This window comes from Dipodomys ordii, unplaced genomic scaffold (assembly GCF_000151885.1).
Source record: "Dipodomys ordii isolate 6190 unplaced genomic scaffold, Dord_2.0 Scaffold258, whole genome shotgun sequence".
NCBI lineage: Eukaryota > Metazoa > Chordata > Mammalia > Rodentia > Heteromyidae > Dipodomys > Dipodomys ordii.
The window spans coordinates 127,719-150,252 of NW_012267474.1; the positions used below are offsets into that span (position 1 = coordinate 127,719).

General features: G+C 40.8%; 1 gene segment (V, D, J or C); it reads left to right on the forward strand.

Annotated features, from left to right (window-relative positions):
* Positions 1–13,313: 13,313 nt before the first annotated feature.
* Positions 13,314–22,534, forward strand: part of LOC106001011 — a 263,455-nt gene continuing 254,234 nt past the window's right edge. The window contains 1 exon segment of the V gene segment in view: positions 13,314–13,474. Within this exon segment, the coding sequence occupies positions 13,420–13,474 (55 nt within the window).

The window sequence follows — 22,534 nt, forward strand, 5'->3', positions numbered from 1 at the left end:
CCGTCATTCTACAGCATTGAATCCTAAATAAGGCCCTCATTCACCATATGGATAGGGATCTAGAGAGGGAAGGAGTTCTGGAAAATTCACTTACTGCAGACACTGTAATGAAGTTCTGAGCTGACTACCCAGTGTGGTCCTATGGTCCAACACTCAGGATTTGATCAGGAGAGCATTGCCCAAGAACATTTCCATATTGCATCTAAGTATCATCAGAAGGTTGCAATAAAAGCAACAAAGTTTCATAAAGTCACACATGAAGTTTTTATATTATATATATGAGTCTCTTTACAAATTAAATTCTTACTTAACACAATAAAAGTAAAATTCAACTAAATATGGAAATAATATTTTCTTTCCTATTCAGTTTTCCAGAATTCAACAATATCATCAACAACACTGAAAACATGTTGCAAATACAAAATTAGAAACCACTTGAGATCTACTGAATGTGAATCTGCATTTCAACATGTTGGCAGGTGATCTTTGTTAGGTTTAAGAAGCCATGTTTAACCCAGGAGTTGGTGGCTCACAGCTGCCATTTTAGTTTCTCAGGAATCTGAGGTCTGAGGACTGTGGTTCAAAACTAGCCATGGTAGGAAAGATATTAAGATACTTATCTCCACTTAACCACCGAAAATCTGGAAGAAGAGATGTGATTGAAGGTGGCAAGGCACTAGCATTGAGCAAACAGAGATTAAGGACACTGCCCACACCCTGAGTTCAAGCCTGAAGACTGGCACAAACAAACAAACAGACAGAAACAAAAGAAAAGCAGCTGTGTTTAGAGGATGAATATCAAGGTTGAGAGATTCTCTTTACTTCTCTATTAGATCCTATTAAGAACAAATCTAGTTAATCCACATGTTAAATACACACATGTGCATATAGACACATGAATGTGCACATATATACATGCACATGCACGTGCATATACTCACATACACAGTCCATTTCCAGTTGCTATAACAAAGTAAGTCGCTTTGAATAGTTTGATGCATAAACTTATTCATTCAGAGAATGGTAATCAGTTTTTTCTTAGTTGACCTAAGTGAAAAAAATGCCACAAACCTTACAAATTACACTAAAAAAGAATAATATCTTTATGAAAAAATAAAATATTTACTCCAATTTGACACCTTCATCATCATTTGTTGTCCTTTACAGAGATCATTGCACTGAATTCAACATTCAAAGCCAATGTAACTTTTATCTCTTGTAATGTCATTAATGCATCATATAGAGCTAAATTTTCCAGAAGAATTTCAAACTTAGCTTTCTTACAGAACCAAATCTAGAAATGGATTTATTTTATGGATGTTTTAATAAATAAATTACTGGGTTTAATTTGGGCTTATTACCCAAGATTACATTTTATTACTTGGTTTTGGGTTAAATTATATAATTCTATATTTTCTTAATATTTATTTATTTATAACTGCTTAGTTGAACATGGAGCCTTATATCATCTTGTCTAGTCCTCTCTCCCTGGGAAATTCCTCCAGCATTCTTTGATGGTAGTTATTTAGGAGATAGGTCTTGTGACCCTTTGTACTGATCTTCAACCCAGATTCTCCAGATCTCACCCTCCCAAGTAGCTTGGCATACTAGCTTGATCTTTGCTTCCAGCAACAATCTGTAAAACCCTTTCCTCTAGCATTTGTTTGCTGTCTGTAGCATGTTTCAGAAGTGAAGGGATGTAGGCAAAAATAGTTACAAAAGCTGGTTAATCTGGACTCAAATGTACTATCATTCTTCAGGAGTTATTTGCACATAAAGAAGCTAATTGTAAGCAGAACTCTGAGTAGCCAGGTTTGGTCCCAAGGATACTATGTAATTGATCAGATGGTGTGAAAGAAAAAAGCAAATGTGGAATCTTTTAGAAATGAATTAAAAATTGGAGCTGTTGCAGCAATTAACATTGTGAGCCTACTATAGGTTAAGATGACTATTTAAATGCACAGTTTTCAAGAATTTCCAGTAGTTAAGTACTTTAAATATCAACTCTACTCTTTCAATAGAAATACAATGTGAAAGGTGAACTGAGAGATACCAGAATAGGAAATTACAAAGATAACTGAAGTATTAGTTCTTGTGTTATAAAATATATTATTTTAAATACTTTTTTATTGTAAAAATACTGTACAGGGGATTACTATTACATGAGCAAGGTAATGAGTACATTTCCTAACGAGCATTATTGGCTACTCCTTTGTTTTTCCCTACTATCCCTTTCCTCTCACCTCCACAACCACCCTGCATAATTGTTGTCACTATTTATTTGGTTGCCCTTGCTGAGGCTTCCTTCTTCAAGGATAGTGCTCTTTCACTTGACCCAACACTTCCAGCAATGATTTTGAATGGGGGATGCCTTTGGGGAAGAGTAGTTCATTGTTGAGGACAGTCTCCTGTATTTTTCTGCCCAGTCTTTTTGGAAACATGGTCTTCAGATCCCAATCTTCTGAGGAGCTAGTATGGCAAACTTGAGTCAGAGGTCCTCAAGTTTTTTCCCCTGTTTGGAAAAAAATTCTGATTACTTTCCCCTATGCAGAGGACCACTGAGTAGTCTGTGCTCGATCTGAGTCTCTCTCTCTCTCTCTCTCTCACACACACACACACACACAGATATTGTGAAACTGTGGCCTTGGCAGAGGCATGGGAAAGCCAGTGGGCAGTGTCCTTTGGACATCCCATCAATGCTCCAGCCTCTCTAGCTCATTGCCAGGGGAACTTGCAATTACCTTAGTTGTCCTTGTGAATGGTCTGGACCATGAGCCGGGCAGTTTTCATACCAGAAGCCTTTCGAGTGTTGCCCATGGACCTGGGGATAGCCATGGTGGTGCTGGAAGGGGCACAGGCTGTTGTCTGGGCTTGAGATGAAACTTCCTTCCCCTGAGACCACCCCTGCCCTCACCCCTGCCAGCACTGGCAACACCACCAGCACCCCTTCCTCCTCCTATCCCTCCAGCTCCTGGCTAACTAGCACTGCCCATGACTCTTGGTAAGTGGGCAGAGATGTGGCCACTCCCAGTGCAGGCCAGGTTGGGCTGGAGTTGACCTCCTCAGGACACTGTGCCCTTGTGTTCATGGCCCAGAAGCTTGTGCAAGAGCCAGGAGGCTTTTCTGGATGTTGGTGTAGGAGCATCTAGGCCTGTCAGCCCTGGCTCATCTTGCTTTGGGCAGCCCAGAACGTGGCACTCATGGCTTTCAGATGCCATTCTTGGTGTTGGCAAAGTCACAGGTACAGCTCTGGGCAGGACTCGCCCTCTGTTGGTTTTTAGTCTTTGAATGCTTCTCTACACCAAACTTGCCCCAGTTTGTCTGTACTGCTTTGGGCCAATGTCCTAGGCAGTAGTAGGGAGGGAACTTGTGGAAGATCATGCAAAGTGCATCTTGGGAGACCCCCTACTAGGATGTGAGAGCTTAACAGGCATGAGTCAGGGAAGGGCTTAGAGGAGGAACTGTGGGAGGAGGTGGGGCAGACAGAGGACTATATAAGGCAGGCAGCTGGCAGGCAGAGTCACTCTGCAGGCTGCTGGGCATTGCCATGTGCCTCACAGTGACCGACCAGAGAAAAGTGCTCTGAGCATGGTAAGTGACCCATGGTATCCAGGAACCCAGGTGAGTGGCCCAGGCACCTATGTAAACGTGGACATGGTTGGCAAATGATGGAGGTGGCCAGGTGGGTGTGTGGAGCTGAGAGGCAGATTCAGGAGTGCCTGGCCTCCAGCACAGATGGCGAGGAGCTCCGCAAATCCTTGAGTCTGCTCTCAGTCACTCCCATCATGGCAGAAATCCTTGCCACAACGGGTGTCAGAAGGGTAGTGAAGAGTTTTAGGAAGCCCCCACAGGTGGCCAGTTTGGCCAAAGAACTGGACAAACACTGGAAGACCTGGGCTGTGCTGAGCCACAAATCAGAGTCTCTGAGCCAGGTCCCTGACCAGGATAGAGGTCTAGAGCCCAGGAAGTATGATCTTGGGCAGGGGGAGGGGTGAAGGGAGGTGGAGGGTGCTGAGAGGGAGCAGGAGGACCTGTTGAAGGCATCAAATGTGAATCTATACTCTCAGAGCAGGGCGAGTGAACCCCTGGATGGAGGAGTCCAGGTATGTGGTTCCTGTTTCTCTGTAGACTTGGCCCGGGATGGCATGGGGACGCAGACCACCGAGTGGGTGTTGGGAACCCTGTGTCTGCTCCAAGAGCACCTGGCCTCCAGCACACATTGGAAGGAGCTCCCCAAATCTTTGAGTCTGCTCTCAGTCTTGCCCATCATGGCAGAAATCCTTGGCGCCACGGGTGTCAGAGAGATGGTGAAGGGTTTTAGGAAGCACCCGCTGGTGGGCAGTATGGCAAAGGAGCTGGACACACGCTGGGAGACCTTGGCTCTCCTAGGCTGCAACCCAGCGCTTCTTTCATCGATTCTACAGCAGGTCTCTGAACAGTATGGCACTCAAGAGCCCAGGAAGGAGGCTCTTGTGCTGTCAGAGTCAGGGTGGGTGCGAGAGAACAAGCTGAATGAGTCAAGTGTAGTTTGGGGCTCCGGGGGAAAAGCCATGGTGCCCAGGAAGGGAGGCCCCAGCTCTGAGCCAGAGACCCCATGGCCTGGGAAGCTGTGTGAGCTCCATGGACCTGGCAAGCAGACTGGCAGCCCTTGACCCAGTAGCAGGTGGAAGAAGCGTCCCCAAGTGGCCCCAGCATCCTCTGGGGGCAGCATCAGTCCTCATCACTGGTCCATGGACAGCTCTAGAGGCCCTCAGGACTGTGGGCCCACTGGTACCGGGGGCATGCCTGGCATCGGCTGCTCTCACAAACTGTAGGTCTGGGACTCACCAAGGTACCTAAAAGAGGGTCTCCCTTGGGAACCCCAGGGACAGGACAGGGCCAGCCCAAAAGAGGGATGCTGACCTCTGTGGAGGAGAAAGGAGGATTAGACCCTCTAAGGTCAGACCTCCTGCAACCCAGAGAAGCTGTGTGGGGGCAATCACCAGAGCGAATCCCAGCAACAGCATAAATTCCGAGCACCTCCACAGTCTTTTGAGGATGCCCTCAACCAGACACAGTTGCTGCCGAGGAGAGAGAGGACCACGGGCAGGATTTGTGCTGCTGCCTCGGCTCAAGGAGGTCTGAAAGGGAATGACTCCAGCGGGCCCAGAAGACCCTCAGATTCGGTGCATAGCTCAGTCTCAAGGGTGAGCACGGGACAACTGGCCCCAGCCCCAGCCAACTATAGAGCCAGTGTCACCAATTCCACACAAGAAGCTAGGGTGTCAGTGGTGTTGCTCAGCACTGAAACCCCTAATTTCCCTGGGTCACAGGCCAACTCGGGTGGGCTGCCCGACCTGCAGTGGATGTCTCCATTCCCTCCACCTGGTCTCAGAGCCTCTGTGCCCTGAGAAGTGGGAGAAGGAGAAGGAAAGGGGGAGGGGAAGGGGCAGCCATGCCTTTTGGCAGAATGTCCCTGAAGATGCCTCTGTACTGCGGACAAAAGCACAACTCCCTAGCTCCCTGGCGCACCCAGGATGTCCAGGGCCTCCCACAACACAGTGCTCCAGCCAGTCCCAGGCTGCCCTGCATTCTCCTCACACTGGTTTCCAGGACTTACACCCCTTCTCTGCACCAGCATCAAGGTAACACTCACCCCAGGCCTGTGGCGCACAGGGTCTGCAAGCTGTAAGCACCAGGGTCTAGCCTGCTAATCCAAGAAGACCAGAGACCAACGGGTCCAGAAGCATCTACACCCACCTCCGAAGAAGCCTCCTGGACCTGGTGCAAGCTTCTTGGCCAGACTGTAAGGCCAGCCATGTCCTGAGGAGGCAAGGTCATACTTGAACTGGCCCACACTGTGAGTGTGCACATCGCCAACCACCTGGCCAGCACTGCGGGCAGTGATGGTCAGCTTGGAGCTGAAGGTGTAGGAGGAGGAAGGGGTGCTGGTAGTGTTGTTAGTGTTCATGGAGGAGAGAGTTGTCTGGGAGGCAGGATGTTTCATCCCCAAGCTCAGACAACAGCCTGTGCCCATTCTAGTATCACCATGGCTGACCCCAGGTCCATGGGCAACACAAGAAAAGCCAGTGATACAAGAACTACCAGGCTATGGTCAAGACCATTCACAAGGACAACCAAGGCAATGGCAAGTTCCCCTGGCAATGAGCTCGGGAAGCCTGGAATAACGGGGAGATATCCAAAGGACACAGCCCACTGGCTTTCTCATGCCTCTCCAAGGGTCACAGTTTCACAATATGTCCACTCTTACCTTACTCCAGGACCCTAGCACCTCATGGCTACTCCTCCCTCCTTAATTCCCACACTTATCCAATTGAAGGAAGATATTCTAAGGAAAAGGTATCTCTCAGTGGATTTGGTTTAGAAGATATATTCATTACTATGCCTTAATACTCTCGGGGAAGGAGGAGTTTTTCTCCCATTCATAGGGAACAGCTGTGTGAAGATGCAGCATGAGCCCTCACACAGATACACATAGTGCACACATTGTGCAAATCATCTGTGGATAGGGAAAGCAATCAAATATGGTCAATATCAGTGAAATTAATTTTATACCAATATATAAATGCATAAGTGCAATACTGTGGGGGGATTTCAAATCACAAGGAACATCTGTATAGAGCAAAGAATAGACACACACATGTATACAACAAACACACAATCAGTGTGTTTGTGTGTCTCAGGCTCAAATAAAGCAGAGACTACTCAGTGGGCCTCTGGATAGGGAAAAGTAATCACATGTTTTCCAAAGAGAGGAAAAGCTGGAGGACCTCTGACTCAAGATTTCTATCCTAGGTACTCAGGAGCTTGGGATCAGAAGACCATGATTTCAAAAAGACCAGATAGGAAAATACAGGTGCCTGTCATCTCCACTGAACTACTCTTCCCCAAAGGCATCCCACCCTCAAAATCATTGCTGGAAGTGGAGCTTTGGCTTAAGTGGTAGAACACTATCCTTAAGGAAGGAAACCTGAACAAGGGCAACCAGGCCCTGAGTTCAAGCCCCAGGACCAGAGCCAAACAAATAAATAGTGACAATTAAAAATTTTATGAACAATCTTGTACATTAAAAAGGGTTTAAATATTTTTAAAAATAGCCAGGTGAAAGATGATTCATGGAAAAGCTGAGAGACACAGGTGGTGTCCCTCAACCTGCGCTCCAACCGGTGAGGCAGCTGGAGAGGCACACGAGAGCCAAGGGGTTCACAGCCAGGCTGCCTGAGAAACCAACACTTCATGTACTAGGAAGCATTGGGGGGGCACAGGGAAGAGGACGAGAAAGCCGTTGAACACCACCTTTATCAGCACACGTGTGGATGGACATTACTTCCAGGTGCTTGATAAACCTGAAGCAACCACCCCTGTCCACACCACATTATATACATCAAGAGGGAGAGTCTCCAACAGCACTGGTCTTGCAAAGTCCCCCCTTTCATTTTATTGGCATGTAGGAAATAGAGAGGTATTAGCTACCATTGACTTCATGCCTTCATTCAGTGGGCTCTGGTGGGAATGTGATGGCTGTCAATGACATGAGTGCAAAAAGAGGTCTAGGGTGTTTCTTGTGAGCAATGAATGATGAAGAAGCAGTAGTCTGGCTCTCATATAGTGTCTGAACATCTGAAAGATTCACAGGAATGTAATGCATTGTCTGTAGCTAACAATGTCCTGTGCTGCATTGTCTGTAACTAACAATGTCCTGTGCTGATCCCATGCAAAGAAACCTGATGCTCTGTCAATCCCCTCATTGCAGTTAAAAAGAGCTTCCAATCTGCTTTCTGCTTGAAGGGTTAGACTAGCACAGCTGGGTTTAGGAACATGTTGCATGCTGTGACATGATAACCGAAGATCCATCAGGGTTCTCCCAACATGGAGCAGAGGCACTAGAAATCCATGTTCATCAGTCAGATCTGCATTAGGAATGTTTTATGTTACCATAGGAAGCAAAGACACCTGAGCCTGTGCAAGATTCTATCTTTCTCTATAACCACCAGCAGCCTTCTTGCACACCTAGTCAATAGCTAATATCCAAAAGCAGACACTGACTCTGTAATAGAGCATGTACTGGATTACCATGTGGCTCATTTCTTTTACCTTTACCCCCCCCAGAATATTCCACACCAAATGTAACCTTGTGTCGAATATAAAGTTATCAAATAATACTCACTGGTCCTTATTCTTCTGCTTTCTTGTGACGACAGTAATATATACCTTTATTTTATTCTTTAAATATTGTATATAGGCAGAGTACTTATTTGCTACTTCCATATCAAAAGCATTGTAACAGGGTTAAAAATCCCTTTGAATAATGGTTTAATGTGATAGCATTTTTTAGGATCATTATAAAAATAAAAATGTAATAAAACAATATATCAATACATTATTCTGACAATATAACCATCCGAATTTGAAAACAAAGATGACTTGTTTATTTGGTAGTAACCTATGCAAATATGTGCTTTCCATTGGTTTCTTTTAAAACAGTGCTGTATGACTAGTTCTCAATAATGCTTGTCATGTCAGTTTCAAACATTTACATGGTATAATGAAAATAAAAGAACACTTCCATCACCAAGGTAAGATAAAGAAGACTTTGGTCAAGAGAGTAAATTAGTTTAGAGAAATATCTCAAGATAATGGAAATTCCTACTAACTCTAATTGAGAAGAACTGGAATTTGACATTAGAGCTTCCTGATTTCAATGGTATTTACTATCATCTGGTCCTTACACCAGCAAAACACTAGGGGACACTCAAGTCATATGTGTCCAGACATTTTTCTCATTAAATCTTCTGGACTAACTTTTTCAGGCTTCATTCAAAGGGTAGGAGGAGAAAAACAAAGGAGAAGCTAATAATGCTCGACAAGAAATGTACTCATTACATTACTCATGTAACTATAAACCCATCTACACAGCATCTTTACAATAAAATAAAATTTTAAAAGACACCAATGGCTCCCACTTCTAATTCTACCTGAGGGTTGAGAATATGTGACTTGAAGGCCATCCTGGACTAAAAAGTTCACAAGACCCTTTTTAAGCTGATAGAGCTGGACACAGTGGTGTGTACGTTTTATCATAATCTAGGTAAGGGGTATGAGATTTGGAGAATTGCATTGACACTTGTGTTATTTTAAACTCATATTCACCTTTTGCTTCCATCTTACTGGGACTCCAATATGTGGTGTTTAGCTGCTTCTTTCCTTGAAAGTAGAGACAGGTCTTCAACCACTGAATAGGATGCATAGATCTTCTTGCTGGCTATTCATAGAGCACAGGAGAGAGCTACAGAGAAAAATGGTACCTTTAAACTGTATTCAGATGCAGAGAAGACAATTAAGAAATGTCTACTTGGGGGGATAAGAGACTTTAAACTCAGAAGCTATTTAGAAAAAAACAGGCAGATTCAATTCTACATGCCCTGACATTCAAGGATCTACTCCATCTACCCAAATTTTGGAGTAATGCTGTGTGCTTTGTGACTAGACATCACTTTTATATTACACAAACACTCTCCATTTGATCAGAAAGAACATCCATTTCAGCCTTGGAATGCAACCTGTTTCTGCGTGAATTAATCTGTCCTCAGTGAGGGATGGGGCTGTGTATGATGACAGAGTCTACAGGACAGTGTGCAAAACCTGTGGTTCAATCATGATCCTCAACTCACCAACATCTGCCACCAGGGGATGGCAAAGAATTCCCTCAACAAGTAGTTTTCCAAGGCACAGGAGGCGCAGCAGCCAGACAGTGTCGTGGCCCCAAACAATAGCACTTGGCAACACAATGGACATTACAAGGCAGTGCACCCGCCTCAGTCTTTTCCTTAATGTGGCCAGATCGTAGGAACATGGGGACACCTACTTCCACAAAAACAACAGGATTAGGAATTTGAAGCATGTCAGAGGCTACATTGTGAAAATGGTACTTTCTATTTTTTATTTTTAATTTAATTTAATTGTAAAGATGCTGTACAGCGGCGTTACAGTTACATGATTAAATCAATAAGTACATTTCTTGTCGAGTATTGTTACCCTTTCTCTTATTGTTCTCCCACTATCCCTTTCTATTTTATATTATTTATATTTTTTATCCTCAAGCTTCTTCATCTTCCTTGCTTGTCTGGTCCTCTATAACATGAGCCACACCTCCAGTCCACCTTCTTGAATGTTAGTTGGGATTTGATCATGATCCTTGAGATCTTCAGACTCTTGTATGATTAGGAATATAGTCATGAGACACTGATATCTGACAAATGTTTTCATGATTATATTTTGATTCTATGAGTTCATGACAGAATTTGTACTGCTTCTTCATTTTGCCTCAGTCCAAGTTTCCATATTGGATAATTACAGTATTAATAGTTGGGGCAACCATAACAAAATTCCACAATTTTAGTGTTCAGAGTAGCAGGTAGGAATTGCTTTGTCTTTGTCATATATTTGATTGCTGGAAGGGGGAAATATTGTGTCTGTGCAGCTCTGACAAAGCATCCTGTCCTTCAGCAGATTTTGATGAAGGTCCAGTGAAATTTTAGCTATTGCATTGAGACAAATGAACAGTGGAACAACTCTTGAGTTTTAATCTGGGAAATCTACATTTCAACTATGGACTCCCTGCTCTGGGTGCTCTACATTCAGCCAGGGATGAGATGAAGTAAGGTTCTCACTAAGAGTTATAAACCTTGACAGGATCACTTTTTGCTCATCAGAAAATTAGGCACTCTGTCGCATTGTACACAGAGAAATAAAAAGAAATATGTGCTTAATTAGGTGCACAATTATCATGAAGAAATAAGATTGTTTAACTAATTAGAGTATAAAAATAAGTCCATGGAATTTTATATTCACATTTTTAGGTGTAAACAGCTCTACTGTTATCCAATTTTATTTTTAAAAAAAACATATTATGAGCTCACTAACTGTAAGAAATGGGCTTTATCCTCTGTGTCTATTTTTTCAGACATGATCATTCTGATTAGTTTATTAGATCCAATAACAACATTTCTATTATTTTTGGTAAATTTTATTTTATTGTAAAAATGCGGTACTGAGGGGTATATTTACATGAGGAAAGCAGTTAGTACATTTCCTATCGCGCATTGTTACCCTTTCCCTGATTGTTCTCTCCTTATCCCTTTCCTTCCCCACCAACCTCACCCCTTCACCCTCCACGCACCACCTCCCCACCCAAAGTTGTAAAGTTCATTTACAATATACTCTCTTGTGGATATGTTGCAATGTGTCATCCTATGTCTTTGTTTCACAATTTTGTGATTCCTCTTCCCCTCCCCAAATTAGACATATGTATATACAAGAAGCAGGGTATCAAAATCAGTAGAATAACAACAGAGAATCTACTGTACGGGGAAGAACATACAAAGGAAACAAAATAATCACATAGTACTTTAAAAATAACAACAATAAAGAAAGACCTCTTGTGCCCATATCTTGGGGTTCATTTCACGTAGCATCATGTTATATGGTCATAAGTACATAGCTTTTCAGCTTTTTATGCTCATCTGATAAAATTGTCCTATACATACCCTAATTATTGTAAATGAAGGAAACCATGGGACCTATATTTCCTTGGGTCTGGCTTACTCCACCTTAGGTCTCTGGGACTGAATGTCTTTTTTTGCCAGGCCCGTACTTGAACTCAGGGCCTGGATGCTATCCCTGAGCCTCTTTGTGCTCAAGGTTAGTGCTCTACCACTTGAGTCACAGCACCACTTCTGGCTTTTTCTGCGTATGTGGTATTGAGAAATTGAACTGAGGACTTCATGCATACTAGGCAAGCACTCTACCACTAAGCCACATTCCCAGCCCAGGACTGACTGTCTTATTTCACAATGACTCGGGTGATTCTTACTCCATTCGCATATCCACTCTTCTTCCACCTGCAACTGAGAGTTATTCCTCTAATTGTTCTTCTCAAGGAATGATAATCAGGACATTTTGTCTGCACCAGGAGTGCATGTTTACCATAAACCAGGTCCAGCTTCAAAGCTCTACTCATTATGTGAAAGGGGGAGAGGAAAACATGAATTTATTTCTATAATCTGCTTTGCTCCAATAGTGTGTGAAATAGTTCAGTGAGCAGGTTTGCTATAGGAACCTGTCATGTAGGGACTGGTACAGATGGACTCTGACTTTGACAATGCCTGGTCTGTGAGCTACTGACCTTTGTCCTTCTACAGCAACTGCTTGAACTCACAATAAGATGGTGGATTCATTGTCAAGCAAATGTCCTGTCCGTGTCTTCCCAGTTGTGACATCCAGCACTAGGGTGCACAGCTTCCTCACATGCTGGACTCCAGGTGGAGCCTTCCTCATCATACTCTGGATTTATCACCTGTGGCATTTTCCCTTGTCTTCTCTGGGCTTTGCAGCTCCAGTGTCCCACTTCACACTTCATTATGCTACATGTCATCCTTTCAGAGCTTGTTTATATCATAAACTCTAAGTTCAATCACTGAAAACTTCTTTAATTACAAATTCCATTAAATGGGAGGTACTGTAGGAATTTACAGTTTTAAGAGGCAGAGTTAATTGAAGTTTAGTTCAGCTTTGGTTTACAAAATAGCTCAGGTTCTTAGGAGGAATAACTTGGATTACGAACAATAAGGCATGAATGTCATCAAGACTTTAGAAGACTTGCAGCTCAGAAATGTACAATGATAATAAGGCTATGCCTGTAGCCAGGTCCTTTCAGTATACAGAAAGCCAATGTCTGATGTTAAGTCTACTGGATGATGGTGGTGGGAAAGTGCATTCAGAAACACAGGACAGCCACCTGGAGTTGATAGCAAAACCCAATGGCTAGCCTGTACATTGTACATCATAGCACAATACTACACATACTTTAATTTCATACTTTTCATTGTCTTTCATTAAGTCTTAATTGATACTTGTCTATCATCTTTTTATTTAACTATCAGTCTCTCTATCAACCTACATACGCATGTAGGTTGAGTAATTGAATGAATGTGTCTATGATTAAAAACGGGTTCAAGGAAACCAAAGACTTAAAAAATCTGATCTAAATCATTAATTCTAAATTTTGGAGCCATTTTTGCTTGAAAAATTGACTTAGATAAAATGCTATCATGAAAAGCATGTCATGACCCATGTATAAATTAAAGTTCATTGTATTTAACCAGAGAGGAATTCTGTCCGATGAACCCCAGAGAGAAACACATTCTCTTCAGGCACAACAGTGCTACCCTGGTATTGTTTTTTGTGTCTGGGACATCATGTCTGGGCTGAGATACTGACATCTGGCATGTTGGTACAGCTGTGCTGGCCCCTTCCAACCCCTACTGATTTGCATGTGCCCAGAGCACAGCCCACTGCCCTGAGCAGTTCTTGAAAGCTGCTCACATCCTGGGCAGTAGTCAATCCTAGTCAGCACACAGCATGGACATGAAGGTCCCTGCTCAGTTCCTGGGTCTCCTGATGCTCTGGATTACAGGTAAGGGAAGACTATGCTGACGATCTCCTCAGTCTGCTGTTGTCAATGATGCTTGGCTGTTTATGAAGCTTTCTTATAACATGCTTGATTATGTATACTTATTACTTTTCTAATGGCAGGTACCAGATGTGACATCCAGATGACCCAGTCTCCATCCACTTTGTCTGCATCTCCTGGAGACAGAGTCACCATCACTTGCAGGGCCAGTAAGGGCATTAACAGTTGGTTAAACTGGTACCAGCAGAAACCAGGGGGAGCTCCAAAGCTCCTGATCTATGGTGGAAAGTATTTACAATCTGGGATCCCCTCCAGATTTAGTGGCAGTGGATCTGGGACAGAGTACACTCTCACCATCAGTAGCCTGCAGGCTGAAGACATTGCCACTTATTACTGTCAACAGTCTTATAATAACCCACCCACAGTGATACAAGCCATAACATAAACCTCCAAGAAGCAGAAGTGTGAGCCTGGGCTGCCCCAGCTGCTTTCCTCATCCTTCCTCTTGCGAGAGCTGTCCTAAAATCATAGGACAGGAATCTTGCCCAGGATATCCTGGACCAGCGAGCTTCTATGTCTCAATCCTTGGAGTAAGTGTAATTATGGATATGCAATACTGGCACTGGGCTGAATATTGAAATATTAAATTGACATTCCAGACTATAAACATGGAAATACTCTGCCATTATTCAGGTTTCTTTTAATCTTGAATAGATATTCACAATGTGCACAGAGACACTGCGAAGTTATTTCAAAAGTTTTATTTTGAGATTTTTAAATACTTTATGCATAAATTTCATCAGCAAGTAAAGAGGGTTTGCCACTTCCTTTTTCTCCTTTGGGTCTTTTGTGCTTTTTTTCCAATTAGTTTTAGCTTTTCTTATTGTATTTGGAGAACCTCAGTATAATTTTAGGTACAGAAGGTAATAGTGAACATTTCATACTTTAATAAAACGAGTGTTAAAATGCTAAATAACTATATTAATGAGTACAAAGTTTGTTGCAGGGTTTTCCTACTTATTAAAACAGGTATTTTCCATTATTCCTGGCCTGCTGATATGTCATGGATAGCTGTTGACTCTATTAGAAATATTTTTTCACATAAATGAAGACAGCCTATAGTTTTTCTCTATAACTCAATCAGAATTATGAACACAGAGATCATTTATCTAATTTTAAAAGGTATTTCTATTTGTGGAATATATTCGGCTTGATCAACATACATTGCCTGAGAAAAATAAGGAAAATGAGTGAGACAAAGAGAGAGAGAGAAAGAGAGAGAGACAGAGAGAGAGAGAGAGAGAGAGAGAGAGAGAAGAAAAGTAGGAGATGGAGATGAATGGAAGGAGAGAAAGGGAGGGGTGAAAGGAGGATAAATTAGTTTATTTCTATTTTCTAAATACTAGTTCCACTTAGCTATCAAGCAGAAATTATCAAGAGAAACATTGAATATAAACAACACTGTTGGCACTGAGTATCCAGCCATTCTGTGCTCTCCTGCAAGGTACACTGAAGGTGAGATGTTTCTTGAGCTTAGTCCCTCTGTCCTCCAGACCAGTTCCCACCAAGAATCACAGCAGTGTTTCTAGCTCACTGAATCTTCTCTGTTTTAATCTCAAGAGTCTAGGAATCTTTGACAGTCACTGAAGTCTTTTATTTATAAAATGAAAAATGAAGAAAACACAAGATAAAGCAGATCTTCCTTAAGTCAGAAGCCCTCTGAATCTCAGATTGACAAGTGAACATATGCATGCAGCTTATGAATCATATGTATGTATATATAACTAATGTATAAGGTACATTATGTAATAATTAAATATGAATTTTATAGTTTCTTATGGGTTATTTTGTATATATGATGTATTATTAGGTATTAATCTATGATTTTTCTGATTTTCCCTATTCTTTTCATGTTTTTTGTAAAGGTGATACATAGAGGGATTACAGTTACAAAGGTAAAGTAATGAGTAGGTTTCTTTTTGAATAGTGTCACCCTCTCCTTCATTATCTCCAATGTCTACCCTGCCAACTACTCCCCCAGCCCAAGCTGTAAAGTTCATTTCCAGTATACTGTCTAACAAGTATTATTGTCACATTGTTTTGTTATTATATGTTATATCGTTTATGTATCTTCTTAAGACTTACCAAATTTTTTATGCAATGTATAGGTAAACTTTTCCATTTTACAAAATATTGTGCTACTGATTATCACTTTACCTGGAAATATATCCAACTAATCATAAGGAATAACTTGAGGAAAAAAGTCACTCTGAAAGAGTTTCTATGGTGGGTATTGAAGTTTCCACTACTAAATATCATGAGTTAAGTATTAGGGAAAAGGTATACAAAAAGGTGAATTACGAGCAAGTAAAAATGACAAACATAGGGCATCTCTCTTTTATAGGCAATGTTCTAACTGTGGATGTAGGAGGAAATAGATTGAGGAGGTGGAGATGTGGTGTGATGAAAGACTTCAGGGGTTTGTTGCCATTGAAGAAAATACTTAGGATTATGAGATATTGGATCCTATAAGTGAAAATAGCCAAGGAAAAATTTGGTCCATGGATGGAAGAAGGTAAAATCCCAGAGAAAGATACAGCAAAGTGTTCAACACTACTGTAACAGTTACACAAGAGGATGCTGAAGCAGACAATTAAGGAACTTAACAGCTGCCACACTCCATAAAGCATGGAAGGGCGGGGCCAACAGGGAACATTGTTTGACCTGAGGTTCACAGATAAGCAGCTGGATTGTGTCTATGGATGTGCATTTTCCCTTGTGTCTGCAGAGACATATATGGAATAGAGTGGCACAGATGAAAATGCTTTCTTGAGACGCATGTTGCAGATGGAAAAGGAGAGTTTAAATTTTATTGGGGAAATAGAAGACAGACATGGAGGACATTCAGAGCCAGAGAATTTAAGCCAAAATAAAGAGCAGATCACACTGTCCTTCAAGACATTCAAGGTTGAAGACCAGCCATCCAATGAGCACAACTTGAAGGAGCAGGAAAAACCCAAGGTGGATTCTAGGTAGACCTGATTTTCAGACTGCTAAGTAACAGAGAGCCTGAGATCACTGTGATTGTTTTGCTCATAACAATTGCTGCAGAAGTGGCACTGTCGCTCAAGCAGTAGAGAATTTTCCTTGAGCTGGAGAGCTGAGGGAGAGTCCCCAAGCCCAGAGTTCAAGCCCCACAACCGACCAAAAAACAAACAAAAAATAATTGCTGCATAATGGACAACTGTTTTGTTGGCTACATAGTTTTAGTGTCTCTGTTTCTTAGGGTTCTCTACAGTAACTTTTGGATAAGATTTTCACCTTGGTTCCTGGAATATTCTTCAGAGTTTTTCTAATGTTAGGTTCAAGATAAATACACTGCCAATAACTTTGGGTGAGACACATGTAAGTGTATACTTTTAACATTGCCCATGTCAAGTACACATCATGACCACTATCATGAGATGACAAGAAAACAAATAAGAAGAATATAAGAAGTCCAGGCATGGTGATGCATGCCTTGTACTTTCAGATATAAAGGAGAAAGAGGTAGAAAGATCTCAGCCCAGGTCCAGCTCAAGCATTTTTTATACATTCCAGATGATATCAGAACAATGAATTAAAGCAAAAACAGTTGGGAGTGTGGCTTAGTGGATAGAGTGCTGGCCTAGCAATCTGAAGTCCCTGAGTTCTAACTGTAGTACACTCAAAAAGAACTGTGAGATAAAGAGAATAAAAATTGTAATGATACACAAGAAAGATTCTATGCAAATACCATCAGGATAATTTACAGTATGTTGACATATCAATTTGAAATATCAAATCATTGGATGCAAAGTTATCCAAACTATGGACTAGGCATGTGTCTCCCTGTTTTGCAGTCTAACAGAATCAAAGGCACATCTCCCATGCTGGACACAGATCATTCTGAAACCAGAGTTTTAACATTTTAAATGGCAGACCCCCATATTATGTCTGGCTCCTCACTCCCAAATGCCAAATACAGACATAGTGAAGGGCAGAAAAAGGGGGTTTATCATGGTAGCCATGGGAAAGGAGCATTTTAAAATTTATCCACCATCTTTGTATAAATCTGTGACTCTTATTCCCGTGATTGATAAGCAAAAAGCCAGACATGGAGATGTGGCTCAAGTGGTAGAACACCAACCTTGAGAGAAAAATCCAAACAAGAGTGAGCAGGAGGCCTTGAGTTCAAGACCCTGTCCTAGAACTGAAATAAAAAAATATTGAATTTACAGGAATTAGAAGAAATGGAATACATGATTTGTAGTGAAGATATTATATGCTCAGTAGTAAATGATATATAGTAAATGATAAAGCAATATATTTGTTTCTATTGGTGTTTGAACGTGGGGTTTCCTACTTATTAGGCTCTAGAACTTAAGTCATTTCACGATCAGTTTTTACTTTAGTTTATTTTTCAGATGAGGTCTTGTTATTTTACCTGGCTTGGTCTTCTATTACAATCCTTCTAATTTCACCTCCTGTATAGATGCAGAAACATAAACCACGTGCTACAACTTGTTTTTGTGGTTGAGTCTCACTGCTTTCCAGGACAGCTATGAAGCACAATCTTAAATATCTATGCCTCCAGTTTAGCTGGGATTGCAGGCATAAATGACCATTTCCAGCCCTTCAATGAAAATTCTTTTAAGAACCTTGTTACTAAGGTAGATATTGTTGGCTCACACCTATAATCCTAGCTACTCAAGAGGTTGAGAGCTAAGCATCATGGTTCAAAGCTGGCCCAGGCAGTAAAGTCCTTAAGACTCTTATTTCCAATAAAGCACCAGAAAAAAATAAGTGATGCTGTGGCTCAAGTGGTAGTGCACTAGCCTTGCTCTGAAGAGCTGAGAGACAGCTCCCAGGCTCAGAGTTCCAGCCTCATAACCGAGCAAATAAAGAAATGGAGAATTATTTGTAATATGTTATATTTCATATAAAGATGAAGAAAAAACAATTTCACATTACAATATGAAAGAAATAAACTCAACTAAAATAAAAGCACACAGGGTGTTATACCCAGTAGCCAATGTCCAGCAATGGAACAGCAGGATTAGGGATGCTATTTTTCTTTTAGCATTTATTCTTTTGTTAATTATCACTTGAGGTACAATATCTATCCTATAAATATTCAAAGCAAATGTATGATGAGAAGGATAAGGAAGATGAAATTATGATACTATAATAGGAAAAGGAAAATGCAAAAGTTGGAGAGAATCTTTATGAATAAGAAGCCACTCTCCTGAATGATCAGCTAACCATACAGCCAGGCCAGCAGGTAATTTGTTAAAAATAATATAAAAACATAATTCTGGAAAGTCCAGGTGAATATAATTTGATTTATTGAAGGGTGGAAACACTTCTTAAATAATAAATTAAATTATACATTATAAATTAAAAGAAGCAACATTCATTCAGATTTCATCCACAAGACTCCAGAACTATGGGACCAGAAATATCACTGAGAAAGAAGAAAAAGAGCTGAGCCATTAAATCGTATATCCTAAGAACCTTCAAGAATTCCTAAATCACATTGACTTCTTTGCTTTCTTTGGAACCAGGAAGCAAAATAGTATGTCAAGCATCACACTTATTTTCCTACAGAATACCCATCCCATACCAGAAAAAAATGTTTACCTCTTTATTCAAATAAACTCTTAAGATCTAGGATTTAGGAAATCTATGATTTAGGAAAGGTCAGAGGGCACCTCCTTCCTCTATGACCATCAACCAGGTGTAGCCCAGAACCTAAGAGATTCACAATGGAGAGAAGTTCAGCTCAAACTGGAACTGAGAATTTGAAGATGTTTCCTCTTGGAACATTATTTCTTTCTGCTAAATAGCTCCCAATAATAACCAGGAATAGATACTACTTGTTAAAGCTATTTATCATATCACCTGATCTGGAAGAAATAGTTTAATATTATAATATTAATGTTTGTAGAGCTCATAAACTTCATAGATTAAAATGATGATGATAATCATTATGAAGGGTAAAATGTGTTTATGATTTTAGATAAGTGTAACTATGCCACAGTACTGTGAAATTTATGTAAGTTAGTTAATCTCAATAAAGAAATCTTTTTGAAGAAAAAAGCTCTTTATAAATACGGGCTCAAAAGATCTTGAGACTTTAGTTTCTGTGAAATTGAATAGTTCATTGACTCATGACACATACACAAAAGTAAAGCATCAGGTCTTAGGATAAGTTCCTGTCTCCATCAGTGACAAGTCTGAATAGCAGTAGGAATATGTTTCACATGATATAAACACCTAGAGAATTTCAGTAAGGCTGAAATGATTCTATTCCCTGAAATGATTCTGTATTAGGTAGTAGTAAAACAGGTTAGATTTCATATACAGAGGTAAAATATGGCTGTCTGTAAAAAAAGTACTAGTTTATGGATTGATTGGGTTTAACAGTACAGAAATTAGTTGTTACTAATATTCCTAAGTTATGTGTTGGTTGCTACTCAAGTTTTAATATTTCAACAAGCTTTCAGGACGGTTTTGTCAAACTTATAGTTTTTGGACTTGTAGCTTTTAATTGATTAACTTCCATTATCTTTCCCTTCTTCTACCTCTGTCTTTTAAAATTTAGGACAATTGTGCTTTTATTATAACTCATTAACAATGACTAAACAGAAAGTGCAACACAAGAAAGACTAACAGAATCTCTAAGGCTCTAAGTCTAGTGACACTGAAGTTTCTCCAGTGAGACCTAGAGAGCATTGGCACCGAGGATTTTGAGGCCTTTGGATGCCAGACATGGTGGTAGAATTCGAATTCAGAGGCTACTACCATCTAATGGAAGACTTATCTTACTATCGCTTTTACCCATAGATTATTTCTGAAAAACACCCCAGGATGCTATGTCTTGATAAAGAATGACAGCCATGGAAGGTGATTGAAAACTTATATCCTTCTAGTCTAAAGTGTATCCTTCTAAAGAGAAAATAAATCTCCAGGGTGCCTCTACCCATTTGGTCATAAGAATGGACCCGTATCTAGTATATGTCAAGGATAAGCATAAAAGGTCAAAAGCTAAGTACATATGACCAGATGATGTTAAGAGAAATGAACCCCAAGATAGGGACCCAAGTGTTTTTTTTCTTTCTTGATATTGTTTCTAACATTTTCATAATGTACCATGTGATTTTTGTTTCTTTGTAAGTGCCTCCCTCATGGTATAACCCCTGTTTTCACTGTATTTGATGTTGGTGCCCTGCATCTTGTATATACACTTCTCTAGTTTGGGGAGGGGAAGGGAAAAAACAAAATACTTAAATAGGAATATAGGTTGACCTACTGTAACAATGAGATGTGCAAGACACTAGGCTGAAAACAAACTATACAACTTCTGAAGGGGCCGTGAGGCGTAGTTGTGGAGATTGGAGGGGAGGGATGGTAGGGGAAAAACAAAGGAGGAGGCAACAATGCTCATAGAAAATGTACTCATTACCTTGCTCATGTAACTGTAACCCCTCTCTACAGTATCTTTACAATAATAAAATGTACGAAAAAAGAATGGACCCATATAGAGTAATGTGTTAGTTATTATGGGAAGATTATGTGTAAAACTTATAAAGGACAAGACAGAACTAAGCCAAAAATATTTGAAAAAATAACTCTTAACTAAAATATACATTTGTACATAGAAGAGTTCTACTGAAACAGAATCAGAAAACATATAAAAAGATGGTATGCTCTTTACACATGGAAATTTCAATATAGCCATGGAGTAATTTTTTAATAAGTTTTTATTGTGAAAATACTGTAAAAAGGCTTTACAATTACATGAGCAAGATAATGAGTACATTTCTTATCAAGCATTGTTGCCTCCTCCTTTGTTTATCCCCTACCATACCTTCCCTTCCACCTCCTCAACTAACCCCCCACCCCCACCCTTCACCCTAACCCAGGTTAAATTGTAAAGTTCATTTTTCAACATAGTGTCTTGTACATCTCATTGTTGCAAAGGGTCAACCTGTATGCCGATTTAAACATTTTGTTTTTTCCTTTCCACTCCCCAAATTATACCAACACCAAATACAGTGAAAACAGTGGTTATACCATGGGGGAGGGACATACAAGCAACAAAATATCACATGGTACCTTATAAATAGAGTAGAAACAAGAGCAAGAAAGCAAAAAACCACTTGTGTCCTTATCTTGGGCTTCATTTCATTTAACTTCATCTTATCTGGTCATATGTATATAGCTTTTGATCTTTTCTTAATCACAGTTAATGTCATTTGCTCACCAGAGAGGGCCCACCCTCCTGGTGTCTGTTTCTGTCTCACCTGACAGTTTGTCTCTCACCACTGCACCCACCAGTGTATTTGCATATTGCTCCCTAGGGAGGAGCTTCTCTGCAATTCCAACATAAAAGCTCAGCTCTAAGTTGCCTGGACTGACCAGGACTCCTTATTCTCAAAATGAGGTGCCCTGCTCAGCTCCTGGGGCTACTCATGCTCTGGATCCCAGGTTAAAAACACCCTAGAACTGAGTAAAGAGATGGGGAGGGGCCGAGCTCTGTTGCCACTGCCCTCCATGTTTGTTGTATCCACATGTGAGATGTGCAGATTTGTCCTCCTGGATGGAAATGTGACATTTGTATCTGTGAGATTGAGGAAGATTCCTGAAGGAGCAAGACCTGTGCTCTGGTTACAACTAGATAGTGGGATGGTGCTGGCAAATTATAGAGGTCACTTACAGGCATGATTTAGAAGCATCAAATTCTGTGTGTTTGTGTGTGTGTCTGTTTGTCTGTTTGTGTGTGTTCGTTGTGTATTTTATGAACATTTTGATGCATAAAACAAAAATTAAAAAATATAGCATGAAATAAGAAAAGATGATTATGAAAACATCCTATGATGCTTGTAATTAACTCTGTTTATTTCTCTCAATATTTTAGGGTCAAGTGGGGATGCTGTATTGACTCAGAATCCAGTTTCTCTGACTGTCACCTTGGGAGAGCCAGCCTCCATCTCCTGCAGTTCTAGTCAGAGTCTTCTGCATAGCAATGGAAACACTATC